Raw genomic sequence first — 21,336 nt, forward strand, 5'->3', positions numbered from 1 at the left:
AAATTCAGAAACATTAACTTTTCCAGTGGTATAAACTAGTTTCATATGGGCTGCGCCTTATAGATAGCGAAAATGTGATATCGACTGGCTGATATCAGGACGTCTATGTTGCTGCTGTAGACCATTTTATGCAACTTCCAGACATTGACTATCACAGAATTCATCATTACTGTAAAAAGTAGCCACCACTACTTTTTGCCACGAAATTTAATTCGGTAATTATTGATGGCTTGATCATGAAGTTCAACGCCTCCCATCCCTGAGTTGTACTCTGCAATTATTTTCGGCTGCTTTACATTTACTTTTGCTTTTCCCTTCGAGCACCATCGGTTGACTGAATGCATCGGTTCGATACCTTCATAGAATCCTCTTTTTTCTTTTTTGAACTCTGCATTCGATTTCAGCTGACATTTTTTTGTTCTAGACTCGCGTACAGTCCCAATAGCTCGAAAACCTTTTGTTTCAACAAAACAAGCAGGTCATGTAACGTAAAAAAATTATCAAAAAATACAATGTGATCTGAAGAATGGGTAACTTTTTCCAAAAAATCAACTCTAGATCCGAGCGGCATTTGCTGTTTCGTCATAGTGACGTTTTTAGATCCACAATAGGTTCCGAATTGGTACAAATAACCACAACTGCTCCTCAGCATCCAATTTTTAAAGCCAAATCTTACAGCTTTGCCTCTAATGAATTACTTCGAAGAGTGACTTCCTTAGTATTTTCCATCGACTCGTCAACTGAAAGTTTTTCATGTATATATCCAAACTATCATAATTTTTCATTTAGAAGGGTTGCTAGAGGCCTTATTTTTGCCATTTTGTCGGTAGGAATCAAATTATTATTGTTGCAAGGTGGAGATATTTTCTTTTGATTTCCTTGAATCTGGTTCGGTACATATTGCTAGCAACAAATGGTACATGAGTGTCTTCATCTGTTTGCCAGTACATATTCTCTCTTGGCATAGAGTGGTAGCCGCTGTAAAGCAAGATACCCAAAAAGACTTCAAATCGTGTTCGATGAATGAAAAATTGTGGGCATTAGACTGTGCTGCATAAAGGCGAGACTGCTCAACAACCAAATTAACTACTTCTTCGTCAAATAAAGTTTCAAAAACTTCAAGTTCCGACTTTCCATCAAATTTAGTTACCAAGTTTACTTTTTGTCCAAAAAAAAAAAACTGCTTTTTGGCATTTCAATTGCACATGGTTTTTTGGACCATTTTGGAAAATTTTCACAACGTTTTGCGGTTTAAATTCTGCGCCGTAGCTCTTGAAGCGGTAAATCGTCTTCACTGTCACTGCTACAAAACACCTCTACTTCACCTGGAACACCTTGTGGCATGGTGCAAGCAACAAGATCTTCAGCATCACCCTCCTCAGAATCCGTATTATAATCTGGATCTGGTGCAAGCAACACAATGTCGAAATTGCTATGGCTTGAAGACGTTTCAACTAAGTCTAAGGCACGTCCTAAATTCTGAAAGTTTCTGCCTAATTAGCCATTGTACCCAAGCGAGTAAAGTACTTTTATTATTTACCGAATGCTATGAAAAGGATTTTTTTTCAATAAAACTTATTAACAATATGAAAACAAAAGCTATTAACGTTCCAAATTCAGTTATAATGCTTTCAATTACAATGCGAATTGCGAATTTCCTTTGACACTGACAAATGATGACTAGCCTACTGAAATCACGCAAAACTGACTAATACGAAGCAAAAGAAAGCAAACTAGAAAGTAAAAGGATTCGCTGCAGTTATTTTTTGTAAACGAAGTTGTAAAGCAAAAACTCTTTACGTTTCGGCATAACGGCTACTTGAAAATGACTATTTATTTGTACCCGCATGGGTACAAGGGCTATTAATGGGTTAACTTGAGCTGCAAAAATAATATGTCTTACAGTTTCTTGAAGTGTACCTTTTTCATTTCAGCACACTCTTTTTTGTTTTGTTGGCACATCTCTTTTGTAAACTTATGGTTAACATCTATCTGAGTTGCATGGAATCGATTATTAATTTCATTGATGTATCTAAAACGATGCAATAAAATTAAACCCCTTTTTCGATCCCTGTTAACTTAAATGTCTAAGAAAAAAACGAGCCTCTCCTATATATTTCATTTTGAAAGCGTTTTTTGAAGTTCTTCTTTAACTCCAAATTCTAATATTTATCGTAACTACATATAAAAATAACATATAACTTTTTTCCTGTAGATATTCTGCAATAAATACAGAACTCGACTTTAGATCTTGTAAGGCCGAAACCCTGTATTGCTGCATTCAATTGTTCCTAACACGGCCTACTTGCTTTAGACCATAAAGGATTTTTTTTTTCATTTTACAGGCTAACAGCCTTTTGTCATTGAAACCTGCTAGCTGTACCATAAACATCTCTTCGTTCGGATCGCCTTGTAATAATAAGTTAACTCCGTCCATTTGAACGATATCTAGGTTGTACTTGGCGGCCGTTGCTATGTAAAAATATATTATTGAGTCTTTCCTTCATTTTAAAAATCCACTAACAATAAATTGGTCTCTTATAAGATGGAATATTGACCAACACTCAAGTTTCATTTTCAATTACTGAGTTGTACTTTTCTTTTATTGTAACTTAGTGCCTTTATCGGTGCGTAAAATCTTGATTTCCTTGTTGCTCTGTTTTCTAGCAACATTTTTTGATTAGACAATTCTTTGAAAAGCTTCAGTTCTTGCTTTCAAAAAATAAACAAATTTTTTTTTTACTAAAATCGCCCACTAGTATCACGATATAACAGCATCAATAGTACCACAAAGGTCAGAATTAATTAATTCTAGAATTTCTGTTGCTTGAGTCCCCTTCGAAGGCATTCGAGATTTCTTAATGAATTAAGAAAGCTTCAAAAAGCCTTTTATATGTGTTTGTTTTTGAATTTAAAAAGCTATAACCTGGAGTGATTTTGGAGATGATGTGCCAGAAACAAGACCTTCCCGACCAGAGTAATCAGAAAGAGCTTAAAATAACATTTCTATCATACAAAATCATTAAGAATCAAAACACTCAAATTAATTTTTGGAAAACTATACAACATTCATTTCTCATTACTTCGTTTTTTCCTACTTTGATTGTCATAATATTGTATTTCATGATAAATATTTTTCAAAATACCCGATTATGTTATTATAGCATCAAATCATTTGTGTCTAGCATTACCTTAAACAGTAAGATATGTTTCCGCCCTAGCCGTCCATCGGTAGCAAAAGTCGTCTCTATTTGAAGTGCATTCTTTGTTGCATTAATGAAGCCGCTTTATTTCCTTTCCTAAATTAAACCTTATCAATAGTCTTAATACAAATTAACTGATACGGGCATACAATATAATTATTATTATCTTTTAGCAATGATAAGAGGCAAATAAATTATTATACCTAGCATATAAATTAATTTCACTTTAATTATTTATTCTTGTTCTCATTTTAGACCCGACAACGACAGACCAAACGAGAATAGTTCCCTCCTCTATCCAAACATGCGGGAGAAACTATGGAAATATCGTGATATCATCAAGAATCGAAGCCTAATCGTCGATTTGCTGGCAATATTCTTCGGCATCGGAACTTGGCTTTGCGTCAATGGAACATTCCTTCAACTCCCGTTGCTGGTAAAAACGGCCCCAGAATACTGGAGTCTTCCCTCATATCTCAGCGTCGTGGTACAAATTGGAAATCTGGGACCAATAATTTATACCGTTCTCCAGAGTATCTCTAGAAATAAAATAAACGAATCGATAGTTATCTACCAGCTTCTTGCAACTGGAACAATTTCCACAATACTTGCGGCATTCTTTTATGATCGGACAGCAACTATATTGGATAAGGAATACAGTGTGGCACTTTATATATTTACATTCTGCTTTGCTCTGACAGGATGTACGAGTTCGGTGTTGTTCATGCCCTACATGGGACGATTTAAGGAAATTTATTTGATCACATATTTTGTTGGTGAAGGATTGAGTGGACTGTTACCGAGTGTGGTAGCTCTAATTCAAGGAGTTGGTGGCAGTACTCAATGTATCTTTAATCAGACTGAATCGGTTTGGGAGAAGTACACTCCCCCACCACTATTCGGAACAAAGGACTTCTTTATAATTAGTTTTGCTCTGATGCTTTGCAGTTGCATTGGATTCCTCCTACTGGACCGTCTTAAATTGGCCAAAAAGCAGTACGCCAATGTGACGGTGACAACTGGCAACGCTTATACTTATGAAAAGGATGAACGTAATGCAGGAGCCGTTGAGGAGCTTCCACAAATCTCATCTACTCAGTACAATTGGATGTTGATACTGATGACACTGATTGGCTTCTTCGCCAATGGCATGTTCAATAGTATTCAATCGTATTCGACAATGCCGTACGGCAATCAGGCATACCACTTGGCAGCTACTCTCAGTGTAATAGCCAATCCGGTGGCTTGTTTTCTGGCCGTCTTCCTGCCTCACACTAGCTTAAAGTCCATTCTTTCGCTATTAAGCATTGCAGCCTTATGTACAATCTACGTCTTTGTGACAGCTGTTATGAGCCCAAGTCCATTTTTAATGGGATCCACTTGGGGCAGTGTGCTAGTTGTAAGTTAAAAATCTTAGACTTTCGATTGAATATTTGATTGACTTTAAATTCTTGCTTTTTTCAGATAATCGTATGGACTCTCCTGATTGGAATCATAAGTTATGTCAAACTATGCATAACATCGGTGATGCGCGCTCAAGGAGGCAAATCGCTGGTGTGGACAGGAGCCGTTTCACAAATTGGCTCTGCTGTCGGTTCAGTATTGATATTTGTTCTCATAAACTACACTTCAAGTTTTAAGTCATACGAAGAAACTTGCGGCTAACAATAATACCATCGACTGTTTGAAACTAGATGAATAACAAAATGTGTGATACTCTCTAAATATTCAAATTTTGTAAAGTTCATAAATAATTAACAACATATGTATTTTTGTTTTTAAAGAATTCATGAAGAATTCATGTAATTCATGCAATTTGTCATAATGGCATAAAATCATTACTTGAAAATGATGATGACTGGAGTAGACTCCATATAATTATTATGTTAACTAAAATTTATATTGTTCAAATTTTCTAAAGTTCTAAAAATTTAAGAAATTTAAAATATTGTACTTAATTATTTTCATTTTGATAGAACAAAACCTAAAACAAGTCTAAAACCAAACAAGTCTTAAACTGAAAGATAATAAGTATAAAATAATATTAAATATTATGTTTTTTAAATGTTAAAGACACAAACAAATTGTTTTCCTAAAATATACACATATTATACACAATTAAAGATACCACCTAAGGAAGGGGGACTTCATTTAAATAAAAGAAAGTTTTTCTTGTATAACAACACGCTATTGTTTAAAATACGCTCAGCAGAGTATGTTCTTAATTTCAATAATAAAGGGGGCAATGTTCTTCGGCTCGTTACCACGTTGTAAATCATGATGACGACGGGACTATCAGGGCAATCGTAATTTAAAGTTTTATTAATTTATCATAATGTAATATAAATAAAATAAAAGGAGAATTGATCACACTTAACTCATGAGGTTACAGAATTTAATGTAGCTCAATCAAAAGATCTATACGAAAAAATAACAAGTTCTAATTAGTAAGTAAGTAAGTAACAAATTCATTTTTATTAGAATATAATATATACAATTGTAAAAGCTTTCCAAGCAAGGAATAAAAAAGTGTACTCGTTTTTTGTCGATTTTAAAGCAGCCTTCGATCTAGTGAACAGAAACGCGCTCTTTTATAAACTATCGCAACTGGGCATATCTTCGAAGTTCATAAATGTAATCAAAGAAATGTACACTGAAACAAATGCAGCAGTATGGGATGGTTCGGCTTATTCAAAATGGTTTGTTATAAGTACGGGAGTGAAACAAGGTTGCCTGCTCAGCGCTCTGCTCTTCTCGCTTTTTATAAATGACGTAGTAGATGACCTTCCTGGAGCCATAAATATCGCAAGTACTACAATAAATGTTTTGTTATACGCAGATGATCTCGTCCTATTGTCCGAATCACCTGAAAATTTACAATTGATGATAAATCGGTTGGCGTCTTACTGCAACAAATGGGGGCTGACCATCAATACCGCTAAATCCAAAGTGATGATTTTCTCACGATCCGTACAATCTCAAACTCGGAATAGATGGTTCTACAATGGGAATCTCTTGGAAATATCTAAAGAAATAAAGTACTTAGGAGTCAAGTTAAACTCAACTTTGGATTTTAACAAACACCTATTAGAGAAGGTCAACACTTCGCAGAGTTTGTTGAATTCAACATGGAAAAAAGTTTTTTCAAACGACAGGATACAATTATCAGCCAAATACAAAATTTTTGCCTCTCAGGTTTGGGGATCAGAGGAATATGAGGTTATTGAGAAATTCCAAAGGAATTTTTTGAAAAAACTTTTCAATCTTCCACTCAACACACCAAGTTACGCAATCTACTTGGAAACAGGCTTACCTCAACTCATGACAAATACACTTAAAGCACAGGCTGATTTTATAATCAAAATATGTGCTTTTCAGAACTCCAGAGTATCCAAAAAGATGCTTTTATATGAATTGAGGAATAAGGATTGGTGGTTCGCGAAATGGCAATATATTGGAAGCTCTTGCGGAGAAATGCTCCGTATAGACATAAACAACTTGTGCAATGTAAAAGATCAGCTCTATAAAATTATCCAAAAGAATGAAGACTCAATACGAGATGCATTCATTATTAAGGCCTGCGAATCTGACAGCAGACTTTTATACTCTCAACTTGATTTTAACCTTAATAGTAGAAATTACTTCAACGATTCACTGAGTTACAAAGAAATATCTTTAATCTTTAAAGCAAGAAGCGAGACACTCAGTTTAAACGGTAATCCTTACAACTTGTACCTTGTACCCTTTGTAATCTTAAATCCAAAGAGGATTGCTTTCATGTTATAAGTATATGTCCTATATTTAAACAACAAAGGATAAGTTTCTTTGGTAAACAAACATTAACAATGCAAGAAACACTTCAAATTCTAAACGGATGGGACTGGAAAATGTTAAGCAACTTTTTGAGTGCAATTTACAAATACCGAATGCTTTTAATAACAGAATATGTTTGATTTTTGTATCTATTATCTAAAGTTTTAAATATTATAAATAATAAAAGTACCTATATTTACCAACCAGGCTGAATGACGGCTTAGTCATAGCTTTTATATTCATATAAATAATTATTAACTCTGTATATATTATATTCTAATAAAAATGAATTTGTTACTTACTCAAGTTCTTATTATGTTTCCGTCGCATATATAATACTCAAGCCTAAGTTCGATGTCAAATGCAAGATAAATTGTAAAGTCAAAAATATCAGGAGCAACCTTTTAAATGTAGAAACTAAAAGCACAGATAATAAATATACAGATGTCTCACCCTTATGGAGAGAAATGATATATGAAACTGAAACCAACCAAAGAAAAGAGCTTTTTTAAAAAGTTCAACACATTCACTAAATGAATACACGAAAGCTATGTTGCTCGTCCTCTTTCCTATGAATGAAAACTAAGGCAAAGACAAATCTGAAATCATTTTTGTATGTTCTTTTCCTCTCATAATCTTAGTTTTTTTTCAAATTCATTTTTATTTATTTAATCTTAAAGCTAGACAAAAATTCATAAAACTAGACTAATTATCCATAACTTACAACTAACTTCATGGTCCCATACGGACACTCTAAGTTAAACTATAACACTAACTACTAATGCCTTTCGGCCTGTCATAATCCTAGTGCACAGTAAAGGCCCAACTATAATAGGCATAAGCAAACATAAGCTTATGTCAAAAACCCAACGATAATTCACTTAAGTTAACGAAATTACTGCATAGCCATAATGCAATTTTGCTCACGTATCTAAATGTCAGATTTTACTTATGCGGCGAGCGACTGGGATCGCTCTTGCTTAAGTGTGCTTAAGTTAAGGAAACTGAGAAAAATTGAACGAAACGGAGCTAGACTCCATTATGTTCACTCGTATTGTGATTCTTTGTATTCGCACGTTTACTTATGCGCGCATATGCTAGCTTATGCCTATTATAGTTGGGCCTTAACTCATAATACACCAAGATCATTCTTCACAAATGAAAACAAAACTGTTTTGTTTTTATTTTTTGCGGTGTGGTGGGGCTGGTGGTGATGCGTTGAAAATAGGTGCAGGAGAGTTGATCGCTTATCGACGACCGACGCAAGAAATTCATTAGATATGGTATTAGATCGGTTAGTTGGCGAAAAGGTAGTAAGAATCAAGTCACCATTCCATGCTGCTAACAGTGAATTTTGAATGTCTACTGTAGGCGTTTTCAAGGAATAAAGATCCGCATAGAATTGTTCAAATGCTTTTACTTTGTCACAAGGAGAGGTGAGCACTCTATCGCCCCAAGTTACACTTGAGAATTGACGTCCCTACTTTTATTTTTTCTACCAGTTATCCGATCAATGACTCTGAATACATTTGCCGAAGGCTTTAAGCTATTTAATTCTTCTCTAATCGCTCGTTAACTTCGATTCTTACTTTGTCTTTAATGATTTTGCTTAGACAACTAATTCAAATCAAACCGGTGGAAAATTCTTTTCAACTTTTTTTTCCATACTTTTCTCAACCTGAACAACTTAAGGGTATCATTACAAATATTAAAATGGTTAGGGCCGAGTTTTTTTATTCTTGCTGAATAAATTCATGCACTCAGTTAAGGTGTTGGACAGAAAATCTATGTATACATCAATTTCTTCATTTGATAAGTTCCGATCGGTTGGAACAGCAATATTGGTCAGCTTTGCTTCAAGAGAACGATTAAAATTGGCCCAGTTTGTATCTTTAAAAAAATCAATATGTGAGCCAGAACTAGGACGAGTAGGACCTACGGCTGCGGCAAGGTCAAAGTCAAGAAAGTGATAATTAGAGTACCAGTTGGCAAAGTGAAAACCGTTAAAATTTATTTTCGAGTCACCCCATAGAAAAATGCCGTGAGTTGAAGTCACCTCACACGGTCCCTCGAGAGAGGACATTACCACTCAATTGCTTTCTTAGTCCAAAGAAACAGCGGTTAGCAAGAGTTATTCTGCGTTTGATCTCAGCGCTGGTGTTGTTTTCTGCGTTTACAGCGGAGCCTAGGTAGACGAAGTCCTTGACTACCTCAAAGGTATGTCTGTCGATTGTGACGTTTTGACCAAAACGTCGGTGTTGTATGTCCTTTCTAGACGACAGCATGTACTTTGTTTTGCCCTCATTAACCGTTAAACCCATTTTTGCCGCCTCTGCCTCAATACTCACGAAAGCCCCATTGACATCACGCTGAGTTCTTCCGATTATGTCAATGTCATCAGCATATGCCAGTAATTGGACAGACTTTTGAAAGATAGTGCCTCTAGTGTTGACGTGTGAGCTCTGCACTATTCTTTCAAGCACGATGTTAAAAAAATCGCATGACAGCGCATCACCTTGTCTAAAACCTTTTTTGACATCAAAAGGTTATGTTAAGTTGTTTCCAACCTTTATGGAGCAGCGTGAATTCTCCATGGTCATCCTGCACAAACGGACGAGTTTGGCAGGGATGCCAAAACTAGTCATGGCTCTATACAGCTCGTCCCTGTAGATGCTGTCATATGCGGCCTTGAAATCGATGAAAAGATGGTGGGTGTCGATTTGGTGCTCTTGAGTTTTTTCCAGGATCTGCCGTAATGTGAATATTTGATCAACTGTGGACTTTCCTGGTCTAAAACCACACTGATAAGGACCTATCAGGTTGTTGACGATGGGCTTTAGACGTTCACATATTATGGCAGAGAAGATTTTATAGGCGATGTTAAGTAGACTGATTCCTCTATAGTTGGTGCAATTTAGAGGGTCTCCTTTTTTCAGGATCGGGCAAACAATACTGAAGTTCCATTCATCGGGCATGCTTTCTTCCGACCATATCTTACAGATAAGTTGGTGCATGCTCCTAACCAACTTATCTCCAGCTGCTTTAAAGAGCTCGGCATTCAAGCCATCTGCTCCAGCGACTTTATTAGACTTCAACTTAGATATGGCAATCTTTACTTCGTCTAAGTCGGGAGGACGGGATTGTTGGCTTTCGTCGTCTATATCGAATGGGTCATCCTGCCTGACAGCGGAATTCAGTTCTTCGTCGCCGTTATACAGTCTGCAGAAGTGGTCCTTCCATATCCTCAGCATTGACTGCGGTTCCACTATGATGTTTCCACTTTCGTCTTTGCAGCCTTCGGTTCTAGGTTTATGTACCTGTGAATTTCGTTTCACCTGTTCATAAAACTTTCGAACCTCATTCCTGCTTTTATACCTCTCAACATCTTCGACCGCACGCTTCTCATGCCCTCTCTTTTTTCTTCTGAAAAGTCGGCGTTCCTCTCACCTCTTCTGCTCATAGAGCTCACGAGCAGCTCTCGTCCTTTTATGCAGCGCCGCTTTGCGTGCCTGTTGTTTGGCTGCATTTGCCTGCCGACATTCCTCATCAAACCAGGGGTTCCTTGTTGGTGGCTGTTTGAAACCTAGCACATCAGAGGCGGCTTCTCTGATTGCATCTTGGCAATGTTGCCACTGGTTTTCGATACATTGTGTTGGCGGCAGAGAACTTCGAGAAAGGTTACTTGTCACTCGGTCGGAAAAGGATTTGGCGATCTCTGGCGATTGTAGCTGTTCGACGTTGTATCTTCTCCCTGTTTTGCCTTGGGTCTGGAAATCCGAAGTGCTACCCTGGCTACAACGAGGTAGTGGTCCGAGTCGATGTTAGCTCCTCGGAAAGTTCGTACATCCATAATGCTGGAAGCGTGTCTGGCGTCGATCGCAATATGGTCAATCTGGTTGACGGTAGATTGATCTGGAGAAGTCCAAGTTCCTTTGTGGATGTTGAGGTGTGGAAAACGCGTACTGGCTACCATGACGTTTCGCCCCGCAGCAAAAATCTATGAGCCTGAATCCATTGTCGGAAGTGTTGTCGTGCAGGCTGTTTTTCCCGATTATTCCACCAAAGATGTCTTCCCTTCCTAGCTTGGCATTAAAATCGCCCAGGACTATTTTAATATCTTAGCTAGGTCACTGCTCATATGTTTTATCTAAGAGCTCGAAGAACATATCTTTGGTGTTGTTGTCTTTCTCTTCTGTAGGGGCGTACGCGCATATCAGGCTAATGTTGCCGAATTTAGCCTTGATGCGTATGGTCATGAGGCTCTCATTGATGCACCTATAGCTCAAGACTTCTTGCCTAAATCTGGCTCCAATGACGAATCCGCATCCAAATAAGCGCTGTTGGTTTTCGTGGTAGCAGTCACCATAGTAAATATCGCAGTTTTTCATCCTCTTTTTGCCCGGCCCATCCCATCGTATTTCCTGGATGGCGGTGATATCTGCTTTATATCGTTCTAAGGCCTCCGCTAATTCTTCGGCCGCACGTGGTCTGTTAAGGGACCTAACATTCAACGTGCATATCCGAAGTTCGTTGTCCTTTATTCGTTTGCTTTGGTTGTCAACAGTAAATCCGTCCGTATCCGAGGCTTGTTGGTGCTTCGCAACTTTGAAAGCTTTTACGTGGCCAGGAAGTCACCCCGACGCACAACCCCCAACCTGGAGGGCCAGATCCTAAGTATAACTCCAAGGATGGGGAGCCGGATAAAACCGCTCCTTACAGGCCTGGGCTCCGAATAAGTCGAAGAAGCCCTATAAGGTGTTCACTAAGTAGTTCAACCTTACTGGAACTGTAGACGCCACCGTTGATTCCATCTCGGGAATTCCTCCGCTGCCGTCTGGATAAGGAGAGGTTAGTGGAAACACCTTAGTGGAAACACCTCTCTCCACCTCTCTCGTTTGCTGCCCCCAACAACTTTCCACTGGGGTTGGAACCCAATCTCCAGTTGAGGTACTAGGCACCCGATGTTCACCACGTGGTGGTGAGAGTAGTAGTTGATAGACAGAGGTTGGTTTTAAGAAAAAACCTGTGGACGCTTGTGTCCTCTTGAATGCACATGTCTACCATTTGAACATCAATCAAAGTTACCTAAGCAAGCGAAAAGATCATTAAGGGCCGGAATCATACCAGAACCGATGTTGCACGGAATGGAAACTGAAACTAATGCTAAAACTTTAGATGAGTTAATTGATTTTATAGGTATTGAAGCTATGGTGGCGGATATTATATTGTTTGAAAAAAACACTTAAGAACTTTGGAATGAGTTTTTAAGTAGGATGACGGTACCACTACCTTCATTGTTTCTAAAACAACCATAGTTTTGGTTAAAACTGCTTTTAACTCTGTTTTTTTTTAATACAAGTTTCTTGTAAAAGAATTGCAGTAGGAAGAGTATCCTTTAGAAGAAGATCTACTTAAACTTGCTTGTCGTATGAAAAAGAATTGATGTTGGCTGTTATTACGTTAATATTCATGGTGAGTGGGGAGAAAGAGAGGCAATGAAAGACAGGTATGCACCTGGTTTTTGGTTATCATCCAACTTGTTGTATTTTGGCCAAAAATCTCTAATTTTGGCAATTAATTGGCTTATTGGTAAGCCAAAGAGTTTGTTAGATTCCTCCATAAAGTCCGAAATATCGTTTTCAGGTACTACATTGGGCTGTGCTGAGGCCGGAATTTGTTGAAGCTTAGGTTCGGAACTTTGTTAACCTGGCTAATAACCGAATTCCTTAAACCAGCCTTACTACTCTTAATAGCAGCCAAGATAGATTCCTTTTTTTAAAGTATTCTACACGACTAGGATAACCTTTGTAGCTTGCCGGGTGGCCTGCCTTTCCACAGTTCACACATGACGCCACAGAAGATTCACTTTTTGGACCTACTTCACACTTTCCGAATTCATGGAACTGCAGACACTTGACGCATCTTAATGCGAAAGAGCAGTAATTTGAAACATGCGCAAACCTTTGGCATCTGTAACACTGTCGAGTCCCCGAACTTCTGACAGAATCCCACCGAATTCTATGTCTCAACAAAGAACTAATTTTTTTAATTTTCACCATGCTTTCCCTATCCTCCAAAACGCAATGGAAGAGATCCAAGGGAATCTCATTTTCTTTCGACCACTTGGTCTCAAATTTTTTAACTGTAAGCGCCAAAGAGGCGTCCATTTTCAGAAACTCCTTCTGCACTTCCACCGGTGAGAAATTACCACTTAGGCCTTTAAGAACCAAATTAAACTTTTTCTTTTGTTTAGGAGTAAAAGTAAAGGCATCAATGCTACACTTCTTAAAATATTCCATATTCAATCCCCCTTACAAATATCTTCAATCTACAAAACCCGTTTGTAACAAATTTTATATTATTTAAATCATACTTTGACTTACTTAAAAATTCAATTACTGTTTTTGATGAAAGTCCTTTGGTGAAGGTCGGAGGACACCATGAATCTTCCTCGGTTTGCTGTTGAGTCGTCTTCTTATTGATGTCATCGCTGCTGTTGACTTTGCCGGATCTGATGATATTATTGTTGCGTCCGTTACTTTGGGCTTCCTTGATACCCTTTGCAGAATTATGTTACGCTTCGTTTTCGTCCGTATCCAAAGGAGCATAATAATTTCTATTTTTTGGAGCTTCAATAGCTACTTTTTTCGCCTCCCTGTGTGAATATGATTGGCGCCTTTTGCGCGCTATAACTTGAGTGTTAATTTCCTTGTCGTTCGATAGAAGTTTACATAGAGTTTCCTCTGTTGCACTATCATTGATAGTTGAGGCTCTTACTTGTGGAATTGGTCCAGACATCATCATCGCACCAAAGAACCTTTTTATACATTGTTCGATATCGTTCTTTTATCTTGTTCACTAATCATTTGGTATGGAAGAACTAAACTATTTTGTAATTTGTCCGGAGGCACGGTAGGCAAATGCGAATGATTTGCACTATTCGCCATTTTACACAAATTTAAATATTATTTCTTTTCAACTTTTAATTGGTTTTATTTTTCGTATAAATTCACAGTTCTCAAAAAAAAAAAACACAACCACTCTGAACGGCAGTCAAATTGCGATTCAATTTTAATAGTAATAAATTTAAAACTGAAGTATTACATTTATTCAATTTTGAATTTGTACTTGGAGTGACGCCCCATTCAAGCATGACTAATTACCACACCTTTACAGAATATCTTTGTTTTATTAAATCTTTAACATCACATTCAATTCCTGCAAATTCTTTAATAATTAAAAAAAAAAACTTTTAAGATTCAACTTCTGTTAACTTTTTAAAATTTCAAAGTTAGGTAGTTATTTAAACTGTTTCCGGTTTCGCACGCCAAGTTAGTTGGGGTCCTTTCCCACTTGCGGACTTAAGTTGCTTGAGACAGAATTTTAATACTCAGTTTCCTTCTAATCCCGAAAGAGGAACGATTTGCAAGAGTCATTCTCTGATTGTTTTCAGCGCTGGTGTTGTCTGAATTTAAAGCGGTGCCTAGGTAAACAAATTCATTGAATACCTCAAAGTTTAAGCGGCCCATGTTGACATTTTGTCCAACACATCGTCGTTCAATGCACTTACTTGATAACAGCATATACTTGGTCTTACCCTGAATCCATTGATAACTAAACCTGTCTTCTTTGCTTACGTTGGCCGCTCAAAAACGCTCCATAGACATTTTTGATCATCCAATTATGTCAATATTATTGGCGTATCCGAGTAATTGGAGAGACTTTTGAAACATTGTCCCTCTATTGTTGACAGTTGAGTTTTGTACAATTCTTTTCAGAACGATGTTGAAGATCTGGGGAGTCATTCCGTAATTTTCGAAAAGATAATCGTCAAAACGATTATCATTAACGATATCGTCAATAATTTGCTTCACGTAACTTTATCGCTATCGTCTCGTCAATCGTTTTCGGTATAAGATCGTTCAGTATGACTGAAATGTCAAAATGAACTCAACGAAAGATAATGCTTGTTCGATAACTTGAAAATGTTATTAAACTTGGTTTTTCTCTATGAGAAATTTTGAAAATTTGTAAAAAATGTCATGTTACCAAACATGCTAATTACTTTGTGAAGTTTATTTTTACTGTTACTTTTAGTGTTTTTATTTGTTGCCGCTGATGATAAAACTCTTGTTTCAAAATGTAAGTTTATTTTTGTATGATATGTTTTTAAATTGATAAATCTAAATATATAATTTTGTAAATACATAGGTCAGTAACACAAAATCAGTTCCAAATGTGTATCAAATTTATGGATGAGCATCCTTCCTTGGCCAATGGGTATAAACCTAATTCTTTACAAGGGAAGGCGGACCTAATTAAGTTGTGGGCCGAATTGGCTGAGATTTTATATTCGAATGGCCCACCTATGAAAAACATTGCTGGTTGGAGGAAGGTAAATATGATGTTGATTGTGTAAATAACTTGTTTTATAAATATTTTATGTACATACATATGTAGGTGTGGACTGATTACAAATATTGAGCCAAGAAAAAACTGAGCCAAAATTTGTTGTCCATGCAAAAAACCGGAGGTGGGCCATTCGAAGAAGTAGAAATTACGGAGGATGATGAAAAAATAATTCAGTTGACATCAATTCGGAAGGCAGTATCCGGATTGAAGTGCCCTTCTTTTGGAGCTCCAAGCCCATCCACAGCCGCAACAACTCTGTCAGTTGCATCGGCGTTAGCATCAGCAGCACCATCGACAGCCCCATCTTCCTCGGATTCAAAAATAGTCAAAAGTCCACAGCATTCCCCAGGAAATGAGCCTGTACAAAACAGGAAAAGGTTGGTTTCGTAAAATTTTGTTAACTTTCTACATTATAAATATTGTTCTTCCTATGAAATATAGATATTCAACCCCCTTCGTGGCAGCCAGTACCCCTAAACGCCGAAAACAGAAGGATACAAACGAGTTACTGAATGCTCAAATTGAAAATGATTCAATTTTTCAGGATAAATTATTGAACATTTTGAGAGAGAGAAATGAGCAAGATGCAATGTTCCAAGCCAGAGTCATTGAACAACTGGAAAGACGCAACGACATTGCAGAAAAGCAATTGCAGAAAGGATATTTTTAAGTTGTGTGATTAATTTTATATTTGAATTCATTTTTTTTTTTGCTTAAACTATAGAATTTTTGTGTTTAGTTTCTTGTTATGTATGCTAATTTATGCAGTTGTTTTTGTGTGTTAATTTTTTTTTTTCAGAAATATACCTAGTATAAATATATTTAAATAATAATAAATAATCATGTCAAAAACGAATTTTTTATATCATCTCTTATATTAATTGCTAATTGCTTCATTGCATTGTTTTCACTTGATATTTGCGATTCGCTCAATCCATAGCTAGGGAAGTTTTCGTCCTCTATTAAAATGTTACCATTTTCAACATTATAATATATACATATGTTATGTAGAGCAGCACAAACATTTGCAAAGGTAGCAATTTTTATCGGTTCGTAGCAACTCTTTCTTTCTTCCAAGAGAATTCTCCATCGACCTGAGGATTCCAAAAATGTGTATTGATGTCTTGAAATAAGTTAATTTGTAATTTCCCATATTGCTTACCTTTCAAAATACCGATACAACGTTCAATTACATTTCTAGCTTTTGCATGAACATTATTAAAATGACTTTTCGTTTCATCGGATGAGCTTCTATATGGTGAAAGCAACCAAGGTTCTAATGGATATCCACTATCACCTACAAAATTTTGGTTATAATGAGTTATTTATAACATATGAAGTGTTGTTTTTTTTACCCAAAAGCCAATAGTTATGTTCTCGTACATTAAAAGTGTTTTCGAAAAATTGTCTTTCATTTGAATGTTTCCATACGAATGAGTCGTGTGCAGATCCACCGTATCTAGCATTAATTGCCATTATCCTCATTTTATGATCACAAATCTTAAAACAAAATCGATTAATAGATTTTCATATCGTTGTTTCAGTATTACTTACAACCATTGCATTTACGCTGTGTTTTCCCTTCCTGTTAAAGAATATTTGTTCGTCTTCCCGTGGTCTTTGTAAATAAAAATGTGTGCCATCTATGCAACCTACAACTAGAGTACATCTTCAGTGAATAACTATTTGCAATTTATGGTTTTTGTCAATATTCGTTCTATACTTAACCTCCTGGTATTGAAAATTTTTGATAAAACCATTGCTTTATTTCGGACTTTTCGTTTTCCCCAGATAGACTCCATTTTATCTACAGGGGACATAGCTTGGCTTCCATAACGTTTGTTGTTTCCGAAACTATTTTGGATAATGTGCTTTGTGCAAGAGCGAGTCCAAAATCGTTGCCTGTCAACCATTGGTACCCTCCGCCACCCAAAGTCTCAATAGTTATAGCAAATCTTAATATTGAAGGTATGTATGTAGAACGACTACCGTCTGGCAAATTTATTGTTTCCAGTATCATTATAAAGGCCTCTTTTGAAATGCGAAAACGTTGAATAAAACTACAATTTTGTTAAATTATTTTACAAGTAATATGTACATATTTTCGTTTGTATATAAAATAAAATGCTTACATATGGGTTGGAACAGAAAGAGGGTCTGATTCATCTCTTAATTGTCTTCGTAAACGTATTAATTGTTTTTTTTTTTTTGAGTTTTCATTTCCACTTTGTAACAAAAGTAAATTACGTCGAAACATGTTGACTTCAATTTGCTTAGTTGAATTTGGAAATTAATGACAGACGATACCTATTTAGCTATCGTGCAAACGCTATCGTTTTGACGATATCGCTTTGACGATTATCGTCTTACGTGAAGTGAGACTATCGTCGAAACGATATCGTCTAACGATAATCGTTTTACGGAATGACCCCCCTGAATCACAAAATATTTATTAAAAAGTAATAATGTAATTTAAAAATCTTGATTTTGTAAACTCTAAACAAATATTCAAAATAACGACTAATCCAACAAGACAAACACCAGTGCCAAGTTCCGGTTCCCATAATCCATTTCAATGCCTAACTTCAAACAGACATTTTGTTAACAATGCCCACATTTCCCCTGAAAAACAAAACGTAAACAAAGAATCAGCTGACATTTATCAGTGGCAATCGTATATACACAAAAATAAAATACACTGGACAAATCATATGTTGGGGAAGGAGAACACACGAAATTTTGTTTTATGGTATATAAAGCCGCATGAGATGCATGAGAATAATTCGAGAATGAAAGAATTGAAATAAATACTGTGCGCACAGCGAGCAAGGCAACGTATGAAATCATTATTTGCATCAGGGTGTGAAATGTTAGCACATTCGAGAACACGATTGATGGCAGATAAAAGAAGCTTTTATTCTTCTGCTTTTATGGATGTTTGCGATATACGTAATGATAATATCATAAAATAAATATAAATACAATGGCTTCTAAGCACGAAAACGACCTAAATCAGCACCTTACAATAGCAATAGAAAAGCTAAAAATATTATTTAGTATTTTTGAGTGTACAAATTTGGATTTTCTAAAAAAATATTAATTTTATGTGAGAACACGATTGAAAATATAATTTTTGCCTTCAAATGCTTGATAATACATGTATATATACTACCTGCTGCATAATTGGTTTTAAACTGCTTCAATATTGGGAGAACGATTATGTATACAATGTTTTTTAACAGAATGGCTTACAATAAGAAGGTTAATTTCAATATTAAAAAATTATTATTTCTTAAATGCAAGGGATGTTTACTTCATTTTAAAGAAGGGTGTTTCATTAAATTTTCTATAGTCCATTCTTGGATTACTTGACGAATTTCATTTGTAAGGTCTTGAATCGACTTTTGAGGAGCCAATGCGGAGACCTTATCTTTCACGTGGCTTAAAAATGTCTTAAAAGTGTTGAATCACAAGATTTCGGAGGAAAACTGTGATCACCTTTAGAGAAATTACCTCAGAAGAAGAAATATAAAGATCAAAGTGTAAGTAAGCTATAATATTAAATCGATGATTGAATCGAAATAAAAATTAACAAAGAATGATACAATTTTAAATTCAGTGATAAACAGGCCTATTCTGCTATTCATCGGGGGGAATTTTACTTCAATTTACACTAATCATTTTTCTGCTACTCATTCGAAGTGAATCTGTGTGTGTCGGTAAAGTCGCTAATACTGCGCGGTATTCTTCTAATCACGTGAAAGCATTCATTCGATACAATTCAGATCCGCATATAAAATGCAGCGGATTTTTCATTTGATGTCTGGTTTGTTAATTTTTGGAAGTGAAAACTAATTTATTGCTAAATTTAGTATATTTGTTTTATAAATAAAAGAATATTAACATTCTTAGGGGAAGGAAGACTCCTTTTAACATTTCTCCGGAGCTCTCTGTTTGAGGATTCTCTTATTCCTGTACTTAAAATTCGAATAAAAAGTCAAATACTGCCCATTTCCAAAAATTAGACAAATTATTCTGTTTAGTTGTATTGATTAAAATTAATTTATAATGAATCAAAACAATTTATCCAACATTCCCCAGATTTTACATGAACAGCTGTTTATTTGAATGTCAAATTGGTTTGGGATAATGTAGTTCACCCGATGGATAGCAGAATGCAAAGACGGTGTGAAAGGGAATAGGATGTGTGAATCGAATATACGATCCGCGTTAATAGCAGAATAGGTCTTAAAGTCTTATTTTTTTTGAAAACAAAAATGAACGTTTAATGTTTTTTGTAAATTAATTGCGTATATTTCTTTTAAAAAAATAGAAAAATATTAGATTCAGTTTGAAAACGTGTAAAAACAACGCTGGAACGGTGGATTTATTATATAATTCTAAAATAAAGTTATATATTTTTTTATAATTTAGAGACACTCAATTGGTTATTAGTGCCTGTTTTATGTTTATATTTAAGTACATATATTTTTATATCGTACGGAAAGGTATAGGAGGAGATACCAGTGTATATTGAATGATAAACAGAGTTGGGTAAAGGATTCCACATTCTCGAAGTGCGGTTAAAAAAGAATCTCTATATTTGAAAGTACATCCGAAAGTGAGCTGAATTCTTGAAGGTGTGGAACAATGTTTTTTAAAATATCAGCAAAACAAAGAAATTCATGAAACTTACTGTGCACCGACAAAAATGTAAATTTGTTGGATATAGTTATGTTGCCTATTATTTTCAAAACCCTTTTTTGGATCAATAAAACAGATTTATTCTTGTTCTTAGGTCACCTGTTTAGATATGCAAATTATGCCAAAGACCTCTGTTATACACATACCGAGTAGTGAAAGTGAAAGTGAAGTAGTAGATCAGTTAGTATTTTAATTCATCACTATTCAATAACTTGAAAATCTAAATTTTGCTTTTATTAAATCAAATTTATAATATTAAAACATTTATATTCTGAAGAAAATGTATAGTACAAAGTGTTTCTAGAAATAAGGAAATTATGAATACATTTTACGTTGCCCTTAAAAATCTATCAATTTTTTTGAGTACATTTGTTTTTGTGGAATCATTATTACGAAATATCACGACCAGTGGACTTTTCATGAAATATTGCCGCTGTTTTGTTACTTTTGTAGTTAACTACACTACAGTTGGGCTTTTGACAGACTTCTTACCGACTTTACGATATTCTACGATTAAGTGATACCTAAATATTTTGCGGAACGTAATATAGCTTCAAACCTCTGGCATTGTGAACAAAGTTTATTTATTTATTTTATAAATTAAAGAACAGAAAGGAAGACACTGTTGATGTATACATATTCTGAAATAAACCAAACAAAATTGCAATGACAATAAAGCTGTCAAATGGCGCTAAAATAAAAAATAGATTTATTCGTGCATTGATGTTGAGTTTATTATATTAACGATTTAAAACCAGGACAAAACTTGAGGTAACATTTCAGAGTGCCTCATAAAACTCCATTATTTCTTTTCAATATGTCACGTTCGGCACGACGGAATGCGTGATTTTGGTTTAACTATTCCATTTCAATGCCTGTTGAATTTTTGGTAATGGCGTAGTTTTAAGTCGTTGAATATTAAAAGAAGACAGCTTCAGAAGTAATAGCTGCCCAAATAACAGGCTTTTCCAAATTAAAACTCTTATTGGAAATCTCTTTACGAAGAGCAACCTCTTTTTCATTGAAATACTATAGGGGAATTCACGATCGGGTGTAAATGGTCTTGCATTCGTGGGTGTGCATATTTTGTGTGCATACAGATGCTCTACACTAACAAAATATATGGATATGCACAGCACATGCTTTACTAGTGCAAATTTACTTCGCTGAAACCCTAAAGTATACAGCTGATATTTAAATAATC

The 21,336-nt window shown here is 35.6% G+C and overlaps 3 protein-coding genes across 5 annotated transcripts in view; 2 read left to right on the forward strand and 1 right to left on the reverse strand.

Annotated features, from left to right (window-relative positions):
* The window catches only part of LOC129954131 (solute carrier family 52, riboflavin transporter, member 3-B), a 56,598-nt gene extending 51,210 nt beyond the window's left edge, over positions 1 to 5,388 (forward strand). For both annotated transcript variants that reach the window (XM_056067830.1, XM_056067831.1), the window contains 2 exons: positions 3,459 to 4,602; positions 4,668 to 5,388. In XM_056067830.1, the coding sequence (XP_055923805.1) occupies positions 3,459 to 4,602; positions 4,668 to 4,868 (1,345 nt within the window). In that variant the 3' untranslated portion in view covers positions 4,869 to 5,388. The remainder of the gene's footprint in view (positions 1 to 3,458; positions 4,603 to 4,667) is intronic.
* A 10,108-nt stretch (positions 5,389 to 15,496) lies between these two features.
* On the forward strand, positions 15,497 to 16,098 carry LOC129941427 (uncharacterized). The gene is made up of 2 exons (XM_056050047.1): positions 15,497 to 15,805; positions 15,870 to 16,098. The coding sequence occupies exons 1-2, from the start codon at positions 15,534 to 15,536 to the stop codon at positions 16,096 to 16,098; spliced, it is 501 nt and encodes a 166-aa protein (XP_055906022.1). The 5' UTR covers positions 15,497 to 15,533.
* A 71-nt stretch (positions 16,099 to 16,169) lies between these two features.
* On the reverse strand, positions 16,170 to 17,840 carry LOC129941426 (putative nuclease HARBI1). Of its 2 annotated transcripts, XM_056050045.1 has the most exons (6): positions 17,561 to 17,840; positions 17,157 to 17,488; positions 16,983 to 17,086; positions 16,784 to 16,928; positions 16,591 to 16,725; positions 16,170 to 16,522 (listed from the first exon to the last, which is right to left on the reverse strand). In XM_056050045.1, exons 3-6 carry the CDS (start codon positions 16,986 to 16,988, stop codon positions 16,269 to 16,271), a joined length of 540 nt encoding a protein of 179 aa, XP_055906020.1. In that variant the 5' UTR covers positions 16,989 to 17,086; positions 17,157 to 17,488; positions 17,561 to 17,840; the 3' UTR covers positions 16,170 to 16,268. The 2 variants fall into 2 exon arrangements, with proteins under 2 accessions (XP_055906020.1, XP_055906021.1); XM_056050046.1 differs by having other exon boundaries at positions 17,157 to 17,840.
* Positions 17,841 to 21,336: the final 3,496 nt, after the last annotated feature.

The sequence above is a fragment of the Eupeodes corollae genome, chromosome 1, assembly GCF_945859685.1.
Source record: "Eupeodes corollae chromosome 1, idEupCoro1.1, whole genome shotgun sequence".
In the NCBI taxonomy this organism is placed as follows: domain Eukaryota; kingdom Metazoa; phylum Arthropoda; class Insecta; order Diptera; family Syrphidae; genus Eupeodes; species Eupeodes corollae.

Excerpts from the sequence above, each read along its gene's own strand:
- LOC129941427 (XM_056050047.1), top strand. The coding sequence starts at position 15,534 with ATGCAAAAAACCGGAGGTGGGCCATTCGAAGAAGTAGAAATTACGGAG. Across the intron at positions 15,806-15,869 it reads CCTGTACAAAACAGGAAAAG|ATATTCAACCCCCTTCGTGG; the intron begins GTTGGTTTCGTA and ends TATGAAATATAG.
- LOC129941426 (XM_056050045.1), bottom strand. Across the intron at positions 16,726-16,783 it reads ACATAACTATTGGCTTTTGG|GTGATAGTGGATATCCATTA; the intron begins GTAAAAAAAACA and ends AAAATTTTGTAG. Across the intron at positions 16,523-16,590 it reads TTGTATCGGTATTTTGAAAG|GTCGATGGAGAATTCTCTTG; the intron begins GTAAGCAATATG and ends TGGAATCCTCAG.